This window comes from Argopecten irradians, chromosome 11, assembly GCF_041381155.1.
Source record: "Argopecten irradians isolate NY chromosome 11, Ai_NY, whole genome shotgun sequence".
Lineage (NCBI taxonomy): Eukaryota > Metazoa > Mollusca > Bivalvia > Pectinida > Pectinidae > Argopecten > Argopecten irradians.
Window position 1 is genome coordinate 5,791,210 of NC_091144.1, and position 20,112 is coordinate 5,811,321.

Sequence of the window (20,112 nt, forward strand, 5' to 3'; positions counted from 1 at the left end):
ATGTCCAATCATGGCCTATAGGGAGCCACACACACAGCCCATGTCCAATCGCTGGCCTATAGGGAGCCACACACACAGTCTGTGTCCAATCACCGACCTATAGGGAGCCACACACATGTCTGTGTCCAATCACTGGCCTATAGGGAGCCACACACACAGCCCATGTCCAATCGCTGGCCTTTAGGGAGCCACACACACAGTCTGTGTCAAATCACCGGCCTATAGGGAGCCACACACACAGTCTGTGTCAAATCACCGACCTATAGGGAGCCACACACACAGTCTGTGTCAAATCACCGACCTATAGGGAGCCACACACACAGTCTGTGTCAAATCACCGGCCTATAGGGAGCCACACACACAGTCTGTGTCCAATCACTGGCCTATAGGGAGCCACACAAATAGTCCAGTTGTCAAAGCTCATAAAGGCATGGAAATACATCATTATATTGTGTATTGTATAATGTTTATTTCAGCACTTAGGACCATCTTGCCTTCAGTCAATCTGGACCTTTCATCAGTTATATAACTCATTGACCAAATAGTCACTGTGAATGTACAAACATGGCGCTATATTCTATCATATGACCTACCTATGCTTATCATCACATGACTTACTCAAATCATTGCACCAATGAAAATTGCTGTGAGTGATGAGGTGTTCTGATTGGTCATGTTTTATCTGCAATATGGTGGAATATCATCTCACTCAATTAACTGTTATATGGGGACTGTTGTTGATCAATCAAATATCCTAGAAGTTAGTCATATACAAACTGTTTTTACTGCTACAATTTCATAGAATCAGAAAACAATTTGGATACCGTCTTTTTGAACTTTGGTTGAGCTGAATTTGTTTTATATTAGTGACATTGTTTCTTCAATGTACTGTATCTTTTCTTTTGAATAAATATGGACACATTTCTAGATAAGAAAAAACTATTAATTCATGATAAAAATTACTCTTTAAACAGGTCTCCTCGGAGGAAAGATTCTGGGCTGTCTATTTGGTAACAGTTGATGCATTTTCTCTGTCCATGTAGTGACCGATGTGTCGATATTGTGAGGACATGCTGTAACATATATTCTGTATATACAGTGAAACCTGTGTTTAACGGACAGTTCTTGCCAAAGCGTTGGAATACAAGCCCCAGATTATTGGCAGGTTACTGGGAATGATATTTAGATTTAGTTCAGAATAAAAATTGTACTAAGCTCTTTGTTTAGATCTACCAAATCATAAAAAATGTATAGTATACTTATTGATAAAAATCATTATTTTATTATATATATTTTGGATGGTATAGTTATTTGTTGAAATTGAAGACTATGCAATTCGGTTTTTCTAAACAAACACAGAACTCCTTTGAGAAAACGAATTCAAAACTTTTCCACATTCATTACAAATTTGATGTTGACCAAAGCTTTTGTACAGTTGAATGTACAATGTGATTACTGTAATCAAGATTTCATTGTTTAGTAGTTTGAAATTAGTATTGGTAGAATGTGAATGCTATATTACATTTACAAATGTGTGGAACACATAGGCTGTACAGGTCTGTGGTTTATTATACTCCACTCCCTTACTATAACTTGTAGGTAAAACATTAAAATTGATTAGACCGTTCCCCAGAAAGTTCCCTTCTGATGAAGCCAGCCAGACAGAATTACGGGTAAACAGAGGCAGTATTTTGGAGATAAGGTCCTGTTACACAGGTTTCACTGTTAATTGAAAATGCGCGTCAATCTGCATGACAGCTACTCAACTTGCAGAGTATGTTGGCTATTTTTAGACATGATAACCTTTTAGTGTATTTGATTAGATCGATGACATGCCTGTTGTCCGATACTGACCATGCATTATTATAATATTGTGTCATGATATTCCGTATTGTACTGACTTTGCCTGTTTATATATGAGAGAGCGGTCGCTGTTGTTACTGATGGTTTTACAGCTGCTGCGATCATTGGGTTCCCTATCCTTAGTCTTTCTCCATTATACGCCTCTCCTATACAACACCAGACAGCAATTCAAATTCGGAGACTTTTTTTCATTCACTATTTATCATTTGAATTTTTTTTTCCGAGCTGGAGTTCAAAGGTCAATGCCACACACATAATCTAGTTTTACTGAAATCTTGTCTGTAAAATAAGAATAATGTGTTGAAAGATTTTCTGTAATTTCATATTCAGTATTCTGGTTTAGTTAAGGAAAAAAAATGTGAAGAATTGCGATCTGGTTCCTTCTGCTTAACCTTTGTCAAGTTGTTTTCATCCTATTGTTATTTGTTAATTGTTTATGTAATCTATATATCTGGCCTTGTCATTGTCTGCTCATGATTAATTTCATTATTCTTTGTTAATTCATATTTTACTCATTAATATTCATAACATCACTGATATGAACCAGCCTTGGACCTAGTGATGTTTTATTCACCTTTCAGTTTCATGTGTTCGGAATTTCTTTGTTTGTTCACACAAAACTGATATTACTGTTGCACACTTATTAATTCATTTCAGCTGTTAATGTAGATCTCATATTCATTCCTAAAATTAACACTCACAAACTGTCACCATACATCCCCTGTAGACCATGCATTGGCACTATACATCCCCAGTAGACCATACATTGTCACAATATACATCCCCAGTAGACCATACATAGTCACAATATACATCCCCAGTAGACCATGCATTGGCACTATACATCCCCAGTAGACCATACATTGGCACTATACATCCCCAGTAGACCATGCATTGGCACTATACATCCCCAGTAGACCATACATTGGCACTATACATCCCCAGTAGACCATATACATTGGCACTATACATCCCCAGTAGACCATACATTGGCACTATACATCCCCAGTAGACCAAACATTGGCACATATACATCCCCAGTAGACCATGCATTGGCACTATACATCCCCAGTAGACCATACATTGGTACTGTACATCCCCAGTAGACCATACATTGGTACTATACATCCCCAGTAGACCATACATTGGTACTATACATCCCCAGTAGACCATACATTGGCACTATACATCCCCAGTTAGACCATACATTGGCACTATACATCCCCAGTAGACCATACATTGGTACTGACATCCCCAGTAGACCATACATTGGTACTGTACATCCCCAGTAGACCATACATTGGTACTGTACATCCCCAGTAGACCATACATTGGTACTGTACATCCCCAGTAGACCATACATTGGTACTGTACATCCCCAGTAGACCATACATTGGTACTGTACATCCCCAGTAGACCATACATTGGTACTGTACATCCCCAGTAGACCATACATTGGTACTGTACATCCCCAGTAGACCATACATTGGTACTGTACATCCCCAGTAGACCATACATTGGTACTATACATCCCCAGTAGACCATACATTGGCACTATACATCCCCAGTAGACCATACATTGGCACTATACATCCCCAGTAGACCATACATTGGTACTATACATCCCCAGTAGACCATACATTGGCACTATACATCCCCAGTAGACCATGCATTGGCACTTGCATCCCCAGTAGACTATACATTGGCACTATACATCCCCAGTAGACCATACATTGGTACTATACATCCCCAGTAGACCATACATTGGCACTATACATCCCCAGTAGACCATACATTGGTACTATACATCCCCAGTAGACCATACATTGGCACTATACATCCCCAGTAGACCATACATTGGTACTTACATCCCCAGTAGACCATACATTGGCACTATACATCCCCAGTAGACCATACATTGGTACTATACATCCCCAGTAGACCATACATTGGTACTATACATCCCCAGTAGACCATGCATTGGCACTTACATCCCCAGTAGACTATACATTGGCACTATACATCCCCAGTAGACCATACATTGGTACTGTACATCCCCAGTAGACCATACATTGGTACTGTACATCCCCAGTAGACCATACATTGGTACTATACATCCCCTGTAGACCATACATTGGCACTTGCATCCCCAGTAGACTATACATTGGCACTATACATCCCCAGTAGACCATACATTGGTACTATACATCCCCTGTAGACCATACATTGGTACTGTACATCCCCAGTAGACCATACATTGGTACTATACATCCCCAGTAGACCATACATTGGTACTGTACATCCCCAGTAGACCATACATTGGTACTATACATCCCCAGTAGACCATACAGTGGCACTATACATCCCCAGTAGACCATACATAGTCACAATATACATCCACGGTAGACCATACAGTGGCACTATACATCCCCGGTAGACCATACAGTGGCACTATACATCCCCCGTAGACCATACATTGTTACCATAAATCCCCAGTAGACCATGCATTGGCACTATACATCCCCAGTAGACCATACATGGTCACAATATACATCCACAGTAGACCATACATTGGCACTATACATCCCCAGTAGACCATACATTGACACCATACAACCCCTGTAGACAATACATTCGCAGTATACATCCCCAGTAGACAATACATTAAATTGGCACTATACATCCCCAGTAGACCATACATTGGCACTTTACATCCCCAGTAGACCATACATTGGCACTATACATCCCCAGTAGACCATACATGGTCACAATATGAGTCCCCAGTAGACCATAAATTGGCACTTTAAATCCCCAGTAGACCATACATTGGCACTATACATCCCCAGTAGACCATGCATTAGCGCTATCTATACATCCCCAGTAAACCACTACTGCACCAAATGCATACCCCTTGTAGTTAACTTGGTTCTGACAATAAATTTCTTATTTTTGTCGTCAGTTTGACCACTCATTCTTGGCTCTCTTGATAATGAGCAGGTAAGCTTTTTGCCACAGTGCTTCATCAGTTGTCCATCCATCTTTTTGTCTGACAGTCAGTCTGATGATAACTTTTCTCTCCAAATGACTTCTTCTCCATAACCAGCAGGCTTGGAGACTTGATTTGGTATTGAGATGTTGTTAGTGTGCTGCAATGCTGTGATAAAGAATTACAAATAATAATATTGTTCAAATGATCTTAAGTTTGACTTTCATTCCCAGTCACAAATGTCAGATTATCTAAAATTAGTAAAATACTTATACAACTTTTCAATTACCATGATATTTATGATATATAGCGTGCCGAGATGAAGGCCTGCAAAGTTTGTTCAGATGCTTAACCTTGACTTTCGTTAATTGCCATCCCTGTGACCTGAATGAAGGTTCAGGTCGTCCATACATGTACCAACTCTTCTCAACAAAACAACACTATAACAGTATCTCATATCAATACAAGAGGGCCGTTAAGTATTATACAACAGTGATATATACTGTAGAGTAGGTGATATAGATCCAACACATGTTCAGCAGGCCTACAGTGGCAGACTATACAGTTGTCAAATATTGCACATGTTCCTTCAGTGCACTCTCAGGAATCCATACACTGGTGCATAATGAGGCTCATCAATATTGCCTAACAATTTAAACTCGTCCTACCAGATACAGATCAAATAAACTGTTCAATTTATCGGGGTGAGCACAACTTACTCTGTCAAATGTATAAATCATCCCAGACTTTATTCGCTCCATATTCGAGAGGAAGGAAAATGTTTGAATCGAAATATTCAGCTTGAAAATGTTTGAATGAATAAATTGATGTTGATTAAAATATTTCGATAGTAGATGATTTAAAAATGACAACTTATGTAAATTCTATGGAAATGACTTGATTTGGTATAATGCAATTTTGAATTTATTTCCTCTTTCCTTTTTCATATCCTTTTGAGAATAAATGTAGTATATAAATGATCTCGTTAGCTCAACATAATTAGCAGTATTTTCGTACAATTTAAGAAGTCAGTTTTGATACAGTACAACAGTAAATGTTTAAACAAAGCCTTAAGGTGCTTTAAAATGATTTCACTTAATCCTTTGTTTAAGGATAGATTATTTTAAATCACAAAGCTGTAGTAATATTGACAAAGCATTAATACATATACTAGCATTGTTGGTGGGATAAACAGCTAGGGGTCATACAAAGGTCCTGTGATGACCCTTATCACATGGTAAAGGTAATCAGAGGTCGTGCTGAGCTATCAGGTATGCACAACGATTTCTTTATACCTGCCATATCATCAAGAATAACAGTTATGTTAGCCTGAAGATAAATGTACTAAGTATTCCCGCCATCAAAAATGTAAATAGTACTACACTGACTTGTACATATATTTTCAAGAAATAAACATGTTCACTGTAATTTATTTGTAGTCTTTCTCTTCCAGTTACCATAATATAATTCCTACGAGACTTATTACAGTAAACAGATGACGTCGATATAGTGATTTTTTATGAAATATATTGTGTTAAATTTGAAAGAACCCAGATTTCTGTACAAATATAGAGTCACCATTTTCTGTTGATCTAAGCAACTATTCAAACATGGTATAAAGTGCCCTGTTTGACTTCCATCTCCAAGGATTTCCGCTTTAATGCTGTTGTTTTGTATAAGGTTTTTGATAACTTTGTGTGTGTCTGTTGGGTGGGGGGGGGTTAATATACACTAGTCTAGAAATAACAGTATTAAGGGATGGTTGTATGTCTTTTATGTACTCACAGGGTCACTGGTCCTTATAGTTGTGCCAATTGTAGTTGGAGTCTAATAAAAAAACACCATTGGCCAACATCCATTCTCACAGTACAAGATTTATCAAAATGGATAGAATGTTTGGAATACAGCCGAACTTGTGATGGCACCAGCCAGTTACTGAGCCTTTCTAATTTGTTGTTAAAATGATGTAAGGATCAAGAAGTGCAGACAATGTTGTGAAGGAGGAGGAAGGTGACATATGGCCATTGATTATCTTACATGTTGTGGTTGTCCCAGTATCTGTGCTCTGATCATTACCTTCTTTATTGCAATTACAATAATCTGATCTGAATCAGCCAGTATCAAACCAGCCATATAACTTTCCTAGAATAAAATCTATAAACAGTCTCAGGCCATGTTTGTCCCAGGGGTGGTGCATAGCCCTGGGAATGGTACCAGAATGGCCCTGGAAATGGTACTTGTCCCTGTGTACTAGGTGTCTGTTTTCTTCCCTAAGGATATCAACCATATTGTATGTCAGACAATAGTATCAAGGGAGATGGGGTCCTCCGCGGGGATGGGGTCCTCCGCGGGGGCAAAGGATGGGTAACATCTCATGCTTTTATAGCAAGTCTAAGTGATGGGGAAGGGGTGTCTACTGTGGGGGTAAAGGATAGAAAAGGGGGTCCATTGTGGGGGAAAATGATAGGAAAGGGGTTCCACTGGGAGCAGGGGATGGGTAAGGGGGTCTGTTGTTGGGGTAAAGGATAGGAAAGGGGGTCTACTGGGAGCAGGGAATGGATAAGGTGGTCCGCATGGAGCAGGGGATGGGTAAAGGGGTTCATTGTGGGGGTAAAGGATAGGAAAGTGGGTCCACTGAGGGGGTGAGGTATGGGTAAGGGGGTCCGCCATGGGGTGAGGGATGGGGGAAGGTGTCTATGTACTGTGGGGGCGGGGGATGGGGAAGAGGAGGAGTTGAAAGGTGCTTTTACATGAGCTGTACCTGCATATATTTAATTAAAATAACGTATAATTTGAAATATAGTTGACCTCATACAGGATTTTGAATGGATTCAAAGTCAATAGCAATGACCACAATGACAGTGTTTGTGTAGCACGATAGATCGTTTTTCATGTGACCATTTACAGCCAGATGTGGGCCAGTCTCATGAGTGCTTCTATATTGACCAGATATGGATTTTTGTTTTGCTGTGTTCCTGGAAAATGTATCCAATGAATGTATCACAATTGATTATGTTCCGAGATCTAGATTTATTTTTGGACATTATAAACATTGCAGTCTTTATATAGGATGAGTTGTCCTAGTAAATCATGGCAACTTTTAAGGAAAATTGATTTAAATTCATGTAGTTACTGTAAAATGGTCAGATTTTGTGGGTGGTTTATTTTTGCTTTATTTATGTATTCATTGAAATCTGTGAATTCGAATAAAAACACCATCAAAATATTCAGAAACTCCATGATTTATCCAAGATCAAAAGTTCAAAGAAGTATATTAATTAATGAACCAGGAATTTAACCTCCAATTTTATGCTCCATTAAGAAAGGAGTAGATATGATAGGACCAGTATTTGGCCTTAATTTTTCAGGCCGAAAAATATCAACTCTGATCCACATCAATTTCACATCAATAAATACTCTCATACTTGCCATTCATCAAAACATAACTTTTTATAACCATGTACACAATGTGCTCCACCTATGACATCATCAAATTGATGATTTTCCTCTTCTCGCCAAATTTTGTAGTATTTGTGGATGGTTATATTTACTTACCTTAGACAATTATATCTACAATTGTAGTATCTGTGGATGGTTATATTTACTTACCTTAGACAATTATATCTACAATTGTAGTATCTGTGGATGGTTTTATTTACTTACCTTAGACAATTATATCTACAATTGTAGTATTTGTGGATGGTTTTATTTACTTACCTTAGACAATTATATATACAATTGTAGTATCTGTGGATGGTTATATTTACTTACCTTAGACAATTATATCTACAATTGTAGTATCTGTGGATGGTTTTATTTACTTACCTTAGACAATCATATCTACAATTGTAGTATCTGTGGATGGTTATATAATAAAGTCAACTCAGAATTTAGGGACCTCACAGGTTCGGGAGGTGGAGGAAATCTGGAGTACCCTGAAAAAGTCCACCAACCTATGGTCAGTGCCAGTCAATTTCCCCATTTGGGATTCAAACTCTAAACTTATTTATTCGATCAGCGATCACAGCCCGATGTTACCACAGGGAGACATATGACCATTCATATGTGATATTAATAGTATCACATTCATATGTGATATTAATAGTATCACATTACACTGGTGAAGATTATTAACATTTAAATTCCTCTTGACAAGTCGAGAACTTTTGTATTTACCTGGCAGAAGAGTATTTATGAAAACAGGTGAGGCCCAGTTCAGGGCCTTCCTTTGTACAGAAAACAACTGTGGGGCTTTGTACAGGGACATCAAACTTCCATAATGACTTAACTACCATCTGAGAGTGTTTAATTGTACCGAAATAAACTTCAGATTTAAAAAAAAATTGTAGAAACATGTTAAGACCAAATGGATTGTGTCTATAAAAAGCATAGGCAAGCTTGAAACACAAAGTAACTACTATTGTGGTGTGAGGTTTTGTCTGGCTGACATAGACTGTGACACATACTGCAGACAATCTGTTAGAATACCTGATCAGTCTTCAGCCACAAGTTTTATAACTACACAAAGCAAATCTATATAAGCTTGAATGTTGATTTGTCAAAATTCAAAGAGACAAATGTTAAATTCCCACACAACACAACTTCTCGGTGGAGTGACTATTTGATAATTTGTGTTGTTAAAAGTGTAGGCATTGAATTGTTGGTGTCAAACAGCATTTAAAAACGCCTACATGGAAATGATGTTATGTAACTTATTGATATTTTAAAGCTATATATACATCAAAAGATGTTGCTTCTAATATGTGATCTCAAATACACAAATATACACATGGTGGGATGTGCTCGTTGTTTAGATCTCAAATACACAAATATACACATGGTGGGATGTGCTCGTTGTTTACAGAGATGGAGGCCACTCTGGACAGTTGACCTATTGTGATTGCCTTTTGGCTATCATTGTCTGTGGCTACAATTCATTACTGTCCCCTAATGTGCCTATTAGCATCTGTAATAGATTTTAGTTGTACAAGCCGACTGTATTCATGTTAATTATTCATAACATTTGAAATTCAGATTCGCATTTGTAATTATAACATCTGACATTTAGGCTGTCAGCATCAGGTTTAGCCATTTGTCTTCACTGGTGTTTAGCATAACTGACAAATTAGATTTGATGTTGTATATCAAATATTTGAAAGTGCATGCTAGCAAAAACCTGTTGGTTCAGATGATGCAGTGGTACTTCAACAATGCATATGATGATAATTAGAAAATGATATAGACAATGTTCGTCCAGTTGGCAATTAACCTTGAGCTTGGTGAAAGAGATTATATGTTTAAAATTGTAAACTGTACCAGAATCACTTACAATGTAAAGAAATTGCATTGCACAATATCACTGTGTAGAAGACCATTATGGAAATTTGGAGTATCTCTCTTGTCAGTATAGTCTAACTTTTTTGACAATGATGGTCGTAAGTTTCAATTAGTGAGCTGTGTGACCACCAGGAATACAGGAGTAACACAGCCACCTTAAGTCCAGTCAGCTGTCGATCAATTCTAGGACTACATACCTGACACCAGTCTAATAAATCACCAGGAAATGGTGTGTGGTCTCCTGCCTATTATACAACTATATCCCTCCATCTTCTATATCCCCCCAAACATCATTTAGAATAATAATGGATAGCAGTGATAGGAAACCAATTGACCATACTTTCTTCCCTAACTAGTTGTTTTCACAGCAATTTGACTGTGGCTTAGTAGTTAGGATGTCCATATTTCATTTGGAGTGTTTGCCAGGTATGATCTGACAAGCAGGTTGGTGGTTTTTCTCCTGCCAGTCCTTGTACTCTGACTTTTCTCCAACTTTTTATGGTACATCCTTAGATAACTCTACAGTTTTTAGGTCACCAGAGACGAAAGTGACCTATTCTAATAGCTTTTTGTCCGTCGTCGTCCGTCGTTTGTTTGTAAACAATTTACATTTTCGACTTCTTCTCAAAAACCACTTAATCAATTTCAATGAAATTTTGCACAAACCTTCTAAGGCATAAAACCAATCAAAATTGTGAATTAAATGATCCCCACCCCCCAGAGGGCAATGGGAGGGGCCAAAAGGGGTAAAATTGACTAAAGTTTCAAAAATCTTCTTCTCCACTCACAGATGTGGTAGAATCAAATACTCTTCATAGATAGAAAGTCTTAAGGCCCTCTACAAAAATTGTGAATTATATGCCTGGGGAGGGGGTTAAGTTTACTATAGTTTATATTGTGAAAACACATTTTGGAGCATTATTTGGTCATTTATGATAGAAAATTAATCAAATGTTGTCAGAATTATCTCTATGAAATGGCCATTGAAACCTATGACTGACTCCCAGGGGCCTTAGGGGCGAGGCAAAAAGAGGTCAAATAGGCTAAAATTTCAAAAAACTTCTTCTGAAATTCTGGAAATGGTAGTATCAAATATTCTTCATAGATGGAAAGGTCTTAAAGTCCTTTACAAAAATTGTGAATTATATGACCCTGGGGTCTCATGTTTCCCCCTGTGGAGGGGGTCAAGTTTACTATAGTTTATATAGGAAAATCACATTTATGAATGTTGTTTGCTTAAATTTCATAGGAAATTAGTCAAACTGAGTTAGAATTTTTAGCCTGAGAGAGCATTTTAACATCATATACATATTTGTCCTGGCCAAACCCCAGGGGCCAGAGGGGCGGGGCCAAAAAGGGTCAAATTTGCTAATTTTTCAAAAATCTTTCTTCTGAATTCACAGATTCGATGGAACCAGATACTCATCATAGATTGGATGGTCTTAAGGCCTTTTTACAAAAGTTGTTAATTTCATTTACCTGGGATCTCAGATTTTCCCCTGGGAAGGGGGTCAAATTTACTAAAGTTTTTGTATAGGAAAAACACATTATGAACATTATTTACTTTGTTTTCATAGAAAATTTGTCAAAATGAGTTATAATTTTTAGCCGGAGAAAGCATTTTAACATCATATTCATATTTGTCCTGGCCGAACCCCAGGGGCCAGAGGGGCGGGGCCAAAAGGGGTCAAATTGGCTAACTTTTCAAAAATCTTTCTTCTGAATTCACAGATTTGATGGAACCAAATACTCTTCATAGATTAAAAGGTCTTAAGGCTCTTTACAAAATATGTGAATTCCATGGCCCTGGGATCTCAGATTATCCCCTGGGGAGGGAGTCAAATTTAATTACTTTAGTTTATTTTGGAAAAACACATTTATGAACATTATTTGCTTAGTTTTAATAGGAAATGAGTCAAACTGGATTAGAATTATTAACCTGAAATAGCATTTTAACACCATATACATATTGGTCCTGGCTGACCCCCAGGGACCAGAGGTGTGGGGCCAAAATGGCTAAAATTTTTAAAATCTTCTTCTGAATTCACAGGTTTGATGGAACCAAATAATCTTCATAGGTTTAAAAAGTGAAATTTATAAAATCACTGACACTGAATGACTTCTAGTTTGGTTTTGTTGTTTAACGTTGGCAAAGCAAATTGAAAAAAAAAAGTAAAAATTCTAATACGAAGGTTCAACTTTAAAGTTTATTCTAATTCGTAGATACTTTTTACAGATTTAAATCAACTTTGGAAAGCTCTTTCTGTAGCAGCGCTCGGGTGACCGTCAAGGCCTCTTGGGCCTCTTGTTTGTAGTATACCTTGGTGAGGAGTCCTACTTTCACATGTGTTTTGCAATGAAAATGTATAACAGGCCTACTCCTCAATGGTCATCTGTTGTTGTAAGCCAACAGCAGAAACTGTTATATGTATACAGTAACTATATAGGTGCAGGAACTATACCTTAACAAAGTTGAGAGATCAAAACACATCTGACCTATATTACACTGATATTCCCCACAACACAACTCGAGGTTTGCCCACAACACAACTCGAGGTTTGCCCACAACACAACTCGAGGTTTGCCCACAACACAGCTCGAGGTTTGCCCACAACACAGCTCAAGGTTTGCCCACAACACAACTCGAGGTTTGCCCACAACACCACTCGAGGTTTGCCCACAACTATCAAGATGTACAGAGGACTCCACCTAATTGAAAAATGATTACAGGTATTCATTTTTGGCTATTTGTATAAAATTCTGCAGTCCTGATTTTTTCCTTCTTGTTTTTCAAATTCATGTATTTGCATCAACTTTTTACATGACCTCCTCTGGTTATTTGAATAAAATATTTGGGAAATTATAAAAATAGAGTCGAATACATAATTTACATAAATTAAAAGGCTAATTAGTAGTTATATATATATTTATCGCACCTCGGACAGAAATGTTCCCAAATGATTGGCGGAGAGCCGTCACGTGGTGACCCCCTAATACTTTATAGGGGGTCAGTAAATTTTATTATGGTGCAATATGGTGGCTGTCGCCCTCGCTTCAAAATTTTAACACATTCTCTTCAACTAAATATACCATTTCTTTATCGTAAAAATATATTTTACTTATTATTTTTTATGTAAAATTCATTTAAAATCGTTTTAAAGAGACAATTCACTCAGGCAAATTCTTTTACATAACCAAGAAGCAAAATATAGCATAAATGTATTGTTCTACATTTCTTATGAAACATATAACGTAAAACATTGACAAATTCCACGACATTGTTAAGTATTTTAATTAATATCGTTGAAATATCAAATCGTTGATCAATACGATTAAGCAGGTACAATATTAACTCTGTACCCATACCCGAGCCAAAGTCACGCATGTTAAACAAATGAACTACATAGCCACTGGGAAGGTGATAAAATGATTTTTAGGCAAGACAATTCACCTAATAAGGTAAACACACTACTGTCAGAGCGATTTGAGCAGTTCTAGCCAAAAGTTGCATTACTTTACCAGCAAGGAACAGGGTTCGGCATACAAGAAGTTCGACCACAGTGTGTAATGGCGGACAGCGAGCAAGTTTGAATATTTCACACACATGTCACCACCATAGGCGTTTCAGGCATATCACAGTAAAACTGACTGATCTAATTTCCATTAGAACTTGTTTTATCTGATATATATACACATTTTAATGTTCTCTTAGACTGAATTGTCCCTTTAATACTTCAAGTTAAATGAAACGCATTTTTTAAATACGAGTTGCTTCCCCTACGCCATTTGAAAGTTGATGACGCGGTGAAAGTCAAACGTAAGAATTCAAGCGTTTTCTTGACTGCGACCATAAACAAATGGAGGGGTTCGTATCTCTAGATCTATCAACCCTCACTCTACAGCTAATTTATCGGCATTACTTTAAGTGATTAACTCAGCGAGAATGCAGAGATGATCATGAGTCTGCGCTATAAATGTTGGATGGATGTTTGTGTCACTTTTGTTTGTGATGCTTTCAATATACAACCATTCTGATGTCGCATTGAGGTAGGCCTATTGTGCACTAGGAATGTCGAATTATTGTTGATTTATGAATTACTCAGTATTGTTCTTCAGGTTCCTTATATAGTAATCTGGAAAGAAATACATACATGTAAATAGATATGTAGGCTTACTGTAGGCCAAATATTTAAAAATGCGGCGATTGTTTTATACTTCGCCAGCATGGTTCAGGTTTGATATCGGATTCTTGAGAAAACAAATAGGAAACAAAGATCTAATGAAACAAATAAATGGTCCTCGATGCGATAAATTCGTTATATAGTCAGTTACTGACCCCCTATAAAGGCATAGAGGGTCAGTAAGAAGTATACGCCCTCGCCCCCTATAAATCTTACTGACCCTCTATGCCTTTATAGGGGGTCAGTAACTGACTATATAACTAATAATAGTGTATTTCAAGTCCTCAAATTCACGTACAGTACAAGGTCACCATTGGTGTATATCAGTTAGTGTGTTCACATTTATAGGAAGTATGGCTGGACTATGCAGTAAACAGGATTACACATCCTTGGACAGTTAATCTGATACATATAAAGCAGATATTTTCTAGCATGTCTACAGTATGCTTCATCAAACAGGTTTCCTATCACCAGTCTGTAATTACAATCAAATTAGATGTGGCCATATCTTGGTTGTACTCTGAATACTGTGCACTAGGTTATATATAGGTTATATATAGTATTCTGTTGCATCCTGGTAGGAACGTAATCACAGAAAACCATCTCAACCAGGCTTATAAAAGATTTGATTCTGATAATGCTACAGCGTCTACATGCTCCATTATTGAGATTTCATACCATCACATACTACCAGGCTTTGACTGCCCTCCAATAGTGACTGTGACAATGGAAGCAGCAAGGACTTTTGTAGCATTCTGTAATAACAGTTTCCATGGATATGTTGTTTTTTTCTCCTAACAACATTGGCTATAAGCCATCATTTGGTTATGTAACATCACTCAAGTTGCTAAATGATAGTAGTAGTAGCCTTAGTATTAACATTGCTGAAGTAATTCACTAAATGTTGTTGCCTGTGTGGTAGTTATATAATAGCCTAAGAATTGTGGTCTACCTACTACACCGTACTAACAAGGTGAAACAACTACCTTCTCCAGTCCTCTTGAGCATTCCTTTATGTTCCAACTTGTATCTAAATAGCAACCCAACCCTAAACTATCAAATAAAATGGCTGCATTTGATATATAGATTACATTTTTCGCAGTGAAATATAAATTTTTACAGCGGACATAAAAATGATTTACTTCACTCCAGTGAAAATTTCAATATTTTCACTCGCTTTTGACCAATTGGAATGCAGCATTGACAATGGAAATATCATTTTGATTGTTACCTCATTAGTTATGTGCGAAAATACCGTCATATTTTTGTATAGAAATTTGACGTTATATCCTCACAAAAATACAATGTAATACTTGCAAGGACAAATTACTCTTCAAAATACTATGGCGGAATAGCCTTTGGTGGAACTAGTAGTGATGGTGTTCTGTAAATGGAAGTAGAAAAAAAATGTTATAAATAGAATATTCCTTGTTTCTTGATGAATACCAGCAATATCCCATCTTGTGAAGTGGAAACTTTGATGTTTTTCACTCATGCTTCACACTCGTGAAAAATATCAAAATTTCCACCTGAGGAAATATAACTGGTATTCATGAAGAAACAAGGATTCTCCTCTATATATGTAGCGGATCTGGATTTACTGCATGGTTTGAATATCAGTAACCAGGTAGATGTCCACAGGTTCTGGGTTCGAGTCTGGACCGGTTTTTTCATTACATGTTTTCTTTTCCTGTTACAATACATTACCATTATCATTGTGTTTCAACTCTCAACCCAAATTCATTAGGAGATCCATGATATTTATTTTTGATAGACATTTCACGTTTAAAAATTGATAATCATCAGTTTTTTTCCCTTTATTATCTTATTTCTTCCTAATTTAACAGATTACATAAAGAATGCCATTTGTGTACTTGGTTATATATCAATAGTGATATTTTGTATGTTTACAGTTACAAGTTTCCAAGCATGCAAAGCCTGGGTGAAGACCTTGTGTGTGTACTAGACCAACTCGAGTAAGTACCAAAGTCTGAGTGAGTATGTGTACTAGACCAACTCAAGTCAGTAACAAAGTCTGAGTGAGTATGTGTACTAGACCAACTCAAGTCAGTAACAAAGCCTGAGTGAGTATGTGTACTAGACCAACTCGAGTAAGTACCGAAGCCTGAGTGAGTATGTGTACTAGACCAACTCAAGTCAGTAACAGTGACTGAGTGAGTATGTGTACTAGACCAACTCAAGTCAGTAACAAAACCTGATTGAGTATGTGTACTAGACCATCTCAAGTCAGTAACAGTGACTGAGTGAGTATGTGTACTAGACCAACTCAAGTCAGTAACAAAGCCTGAGTGAGTATGTGTACTAGACCAACTCAAGTCAGTAACAGAGCCTGAGTGAGTATGTGTACTAGACCAACTGAAGTAAGTACCAAAGCCTGAGTGAGTATGTGTACTAGACCAACTCAAGTCAGTAACAGAGTCTGAGTGAGTATGTGTACTAGACCAACTCAAGTAAGTACCGAAGCCTGAGTGAGTATGTGTACTAGACCAACTCAAGTCAGTAACAAAGCCTGAGAGAGTATGTGTACTAGACCAACTCAAGTCAGTAACAAAGCCTGAGTGAGTATGTGTACTAGACCAACTCAAGTCAGTAACAGAGTCAGAGTGAGTATGTGTACTAGACCAACTCAAGTCAGTAACAGAGCCTGAGTGAGTATGTGTAATAGACCAACTCAAGTCAGTAACAAAACCTGAGTGAGTATGTGTACTAGACCAACTCGAGTAAGTACCGAAGCCTGAGTGAGTATGTGTACTAGACCAACTCAAGTCAGTAACAGAGTCTGAGTGAGTATGTGTACTAGACCAACTCAAGTCAGTAACAAAGCCTGAGTGAGTATGTGTACTAGACCATCTCAAGTCAGTAACAGAGCCTGAGTGAGTATGTGTACTAGACCAACTCAAGTAAGTAACAGAGTCTGAGTGAGTATGTGTACTAGACCAACTCAAGTCAGTAACAGAGTCTGAGTGAGTATGTGTACTAGACCAACTCAAGTCAGTAACAGAGTCTGAGTGAGTATGTGTACTAGACCAACTCAAGTCAGTAACAGAGTCTGAGTGAGTATGTGTACTAGACCAACTCAAGTAAGTACCAAAGTCTGAGTGAGTATGTGTACTAGACCAACTCAAGTCAGTAACAGAGCCTGAGTGAGTATGTGTACTAGACCAACTCAAGTAAGTAACAAAGTCTGAGTGAGTATGTGTACTAGACCAACTCAAGTCAGTAACAGAGTCTGAGTGAGTATGTGTACTAGACCAACTCAAGTCAGTAACAGAGTCTGAGTGAGTATGTGTACTAGACCAACTCAAGTCAGTAACAGAGCCTGAGTGAGTATGTGTACTAGACCAACTCAAGTAAGTACCAAAGTCTTGATTCAGTAACAAAGCCTGAGTGAGTATGTGTACTAGGCCAACTCAAGTCAGTAACAGAGTCTGAGTGAGTATGTGTACTAGACCAACTCAAGTAAGTAACAAAGCCTGATTCAGTAACATAGCCTGAGTGAGTATGTGTACTAGACCAACTCAAGTCAGTAACAGAGTCTGAGTGAGTATGTGTACTAGACCAACTCAAGTCAGTAACAGAGCCTGAGTGAGTATGTGTACTAGACCAACTCAAGTCAGTAACAGAGCCTGAGTGAGTATGTGTACTAGACCAACTCAAGTCAGTAACAAAGCCTGAGTGAGTGAGTATGTGTAATAGACCAACTCAAGTCAGTAACAGAGCCTGAGTGAGTATGTGTACTAGACCAACTCAAGTCAGTAACAAAGCCTGAGTGAGTATGTGTACTAGACCAACTCAAGTCAGTAACAGAGCCTGAGTGAGTATGTGTACTAGACCAACTCAAGTCAGTAACAAAGCCTGAGTGAGTATGTGTACTAGGCCAACTCAAGTCAGTAACAAAGCCTGAGTGAGTATGTGTACTAGACCAACTCAAGTCAGTAACAGAGCCTGAGTGAGTATGTGTAATAGACCAACTCAAGTCAGTAACAAAGCCTGAGTGAGTATGTGTAATAGACCAACTCAAGTCAGTAACAAAGCCTGAGTGAGTATGTGTACTAGACCAACTCAAGTCAGTAACAGAGCCTGAGTGAGTATGTGTACTAGACCAACTCAAGTCAGTAACAGAGCCTGAGTGAGTATGTGTACTAGACCAACTCAAGTCAGTAACAAAGCCTGAGTGAGTATGTGTACTAGACCAACTCAAGTCAGTAACAGAGCCTGAGTGAGTATGTGTACTAGACCAACTCAAGTCAGTAACAAAGCCTGAGTGAGTATGTGTACTAGACCAACTCAAGTCAGTAACAAAGCCTGAGTGAGTATGTGTACTAGACCAACTCAAGTCAGTAACAGAGCCTGAGTGAGTATGTGTAATAGACAAACTCAAGTCAGTAACAAAGCCTGAGTGAGTATGTGTACTAGGCCAACTCAAGTCAGTACCAAAGCCTGAGTGAGATGTGTACTAGACCAACTCAAGTCAGTAACAGAGTCTGAGTGAGTATGTGTAATAGACCAACTCAAGTCAGTAACAAAGCCTGGGTGAAGACCTCGTATGTGTACTAGACCAACTCAAGTCAGTAACAAAGCCTGAGTGAGTATGTGTACTAGACCAACTCAAGTCAGTAACAGAGCCTGAGTGAGTATGTGTACTAGACCAACTCAAGTCAGTAACAGAGCCTGAGTGAGTATGTGTACTAGACCAACTCAAGTCAGTAACAAAGCCTGAGTGAGTATGTGTACTAGACCAACTCAAGTCAGTAACAGAGCCTGAGTGAGTATGTGTACTAGACCAACTCAAGTCAGAAACAAAACCTGAGTGAAGACCTCGTGTGTGTACTAGGCCAACTCAAGTAAGTACCAAAGTCTTGATTCAGTACAAAATAACAGAGCCTGAGTGAGTATGTGTAATAGACCAACTCAAGTCAGTAACAAAGCCTGAGTGAGTATGTGTACTAGGCCAACTCAAGTGAGTAACAGAGCCTGAGTGAGTATGTGTAATAGACCAACTCAAGTCAGTAACAAAGCCTGAGTGAGTATGTGTACTAGGCCAACTCAAGTAAGTACCAAAGTCTTGATTCAGTAACAGAGCCTGAGTGAGTATGTGTACTAGACCAACTCAAGTCAGTAACAGAGTCTGAGTGAGTACATGTACTAGACCAACTCAAGTCAGAAACAAAGCCTGAGTGAAAACCTCGTGTGTGTACTAGGCCAACTCAAGTAAGTACCAAAGTCTTGATTCAGTAACAAAGCCTGAGTGAGTATGTGTACTAGGCCAACTCAAGTAAAGTAACAAAGCCTGAGTGAGTATGTGTACTAGACCAACTCAAGTCAGTAACAGAGCCTGAGTGAGTATGTGTAATAGACCAACTCAAGTCAGTAACAGAGCCTGAGTGAGTATGTGTAATAGACCAACTCAAGTCAGTAACAAAGCCTGAGTGAGTATGTGTACTAGACCAACTCAAGTCAGTAACAAAGCCTGAGTGAGTATGTGTACTAGACCAACTCAAGTCAGTAACAGAGTCTGAGTGAGATTCAGTAACAAAGCCTGAGTGAGTATGTGTACTAGACCAACTCAAGTCAGTAACAGAGCCTGAGTGAGTATGTGTACTAGACCAACTCAAGTCAGTAACAGAGTCTGAGTGAGTATGTGTACTAGACCAACTCAAGTCAGTAACAAAGTCTGAGTGAGTATGTGTACTAGACCAACTCAAGTCAGTAACAGAGCCTGAG

General features: G+C 38.2%; 1 protein-coding gene across 1 annotated transcript in view; it reads left to right on the top strand.

Moving 5' to 3' along the window:
• LOC138335692 (uncharacterized protein ZK1073.1-like) overlaps nucleotides 1–20,112 on the top strand; it is a 77,034-nt gene that overhangs the window by 28,095 nt on the left and 28,827 nt on the right. The window contains exons 6-8 of the mRNA XM_069284854.1: nucleotides 975–1,010; nucleotides 16,281–16,343; nucleotides 19,223–19,232. Coding sequence (XP_069140955.1) covers nucleotides 975–1,010; nucleotides 16,281–16,343; nucleotides 19,223–19,232 — 109 coding nt within the window. The remainder of the gene's footprint in view (nucleotides 1–974; nucleotides 1,011–16,280; nucleotides 16,344–19,222; nucleotides 19,233–20,112) is intronic.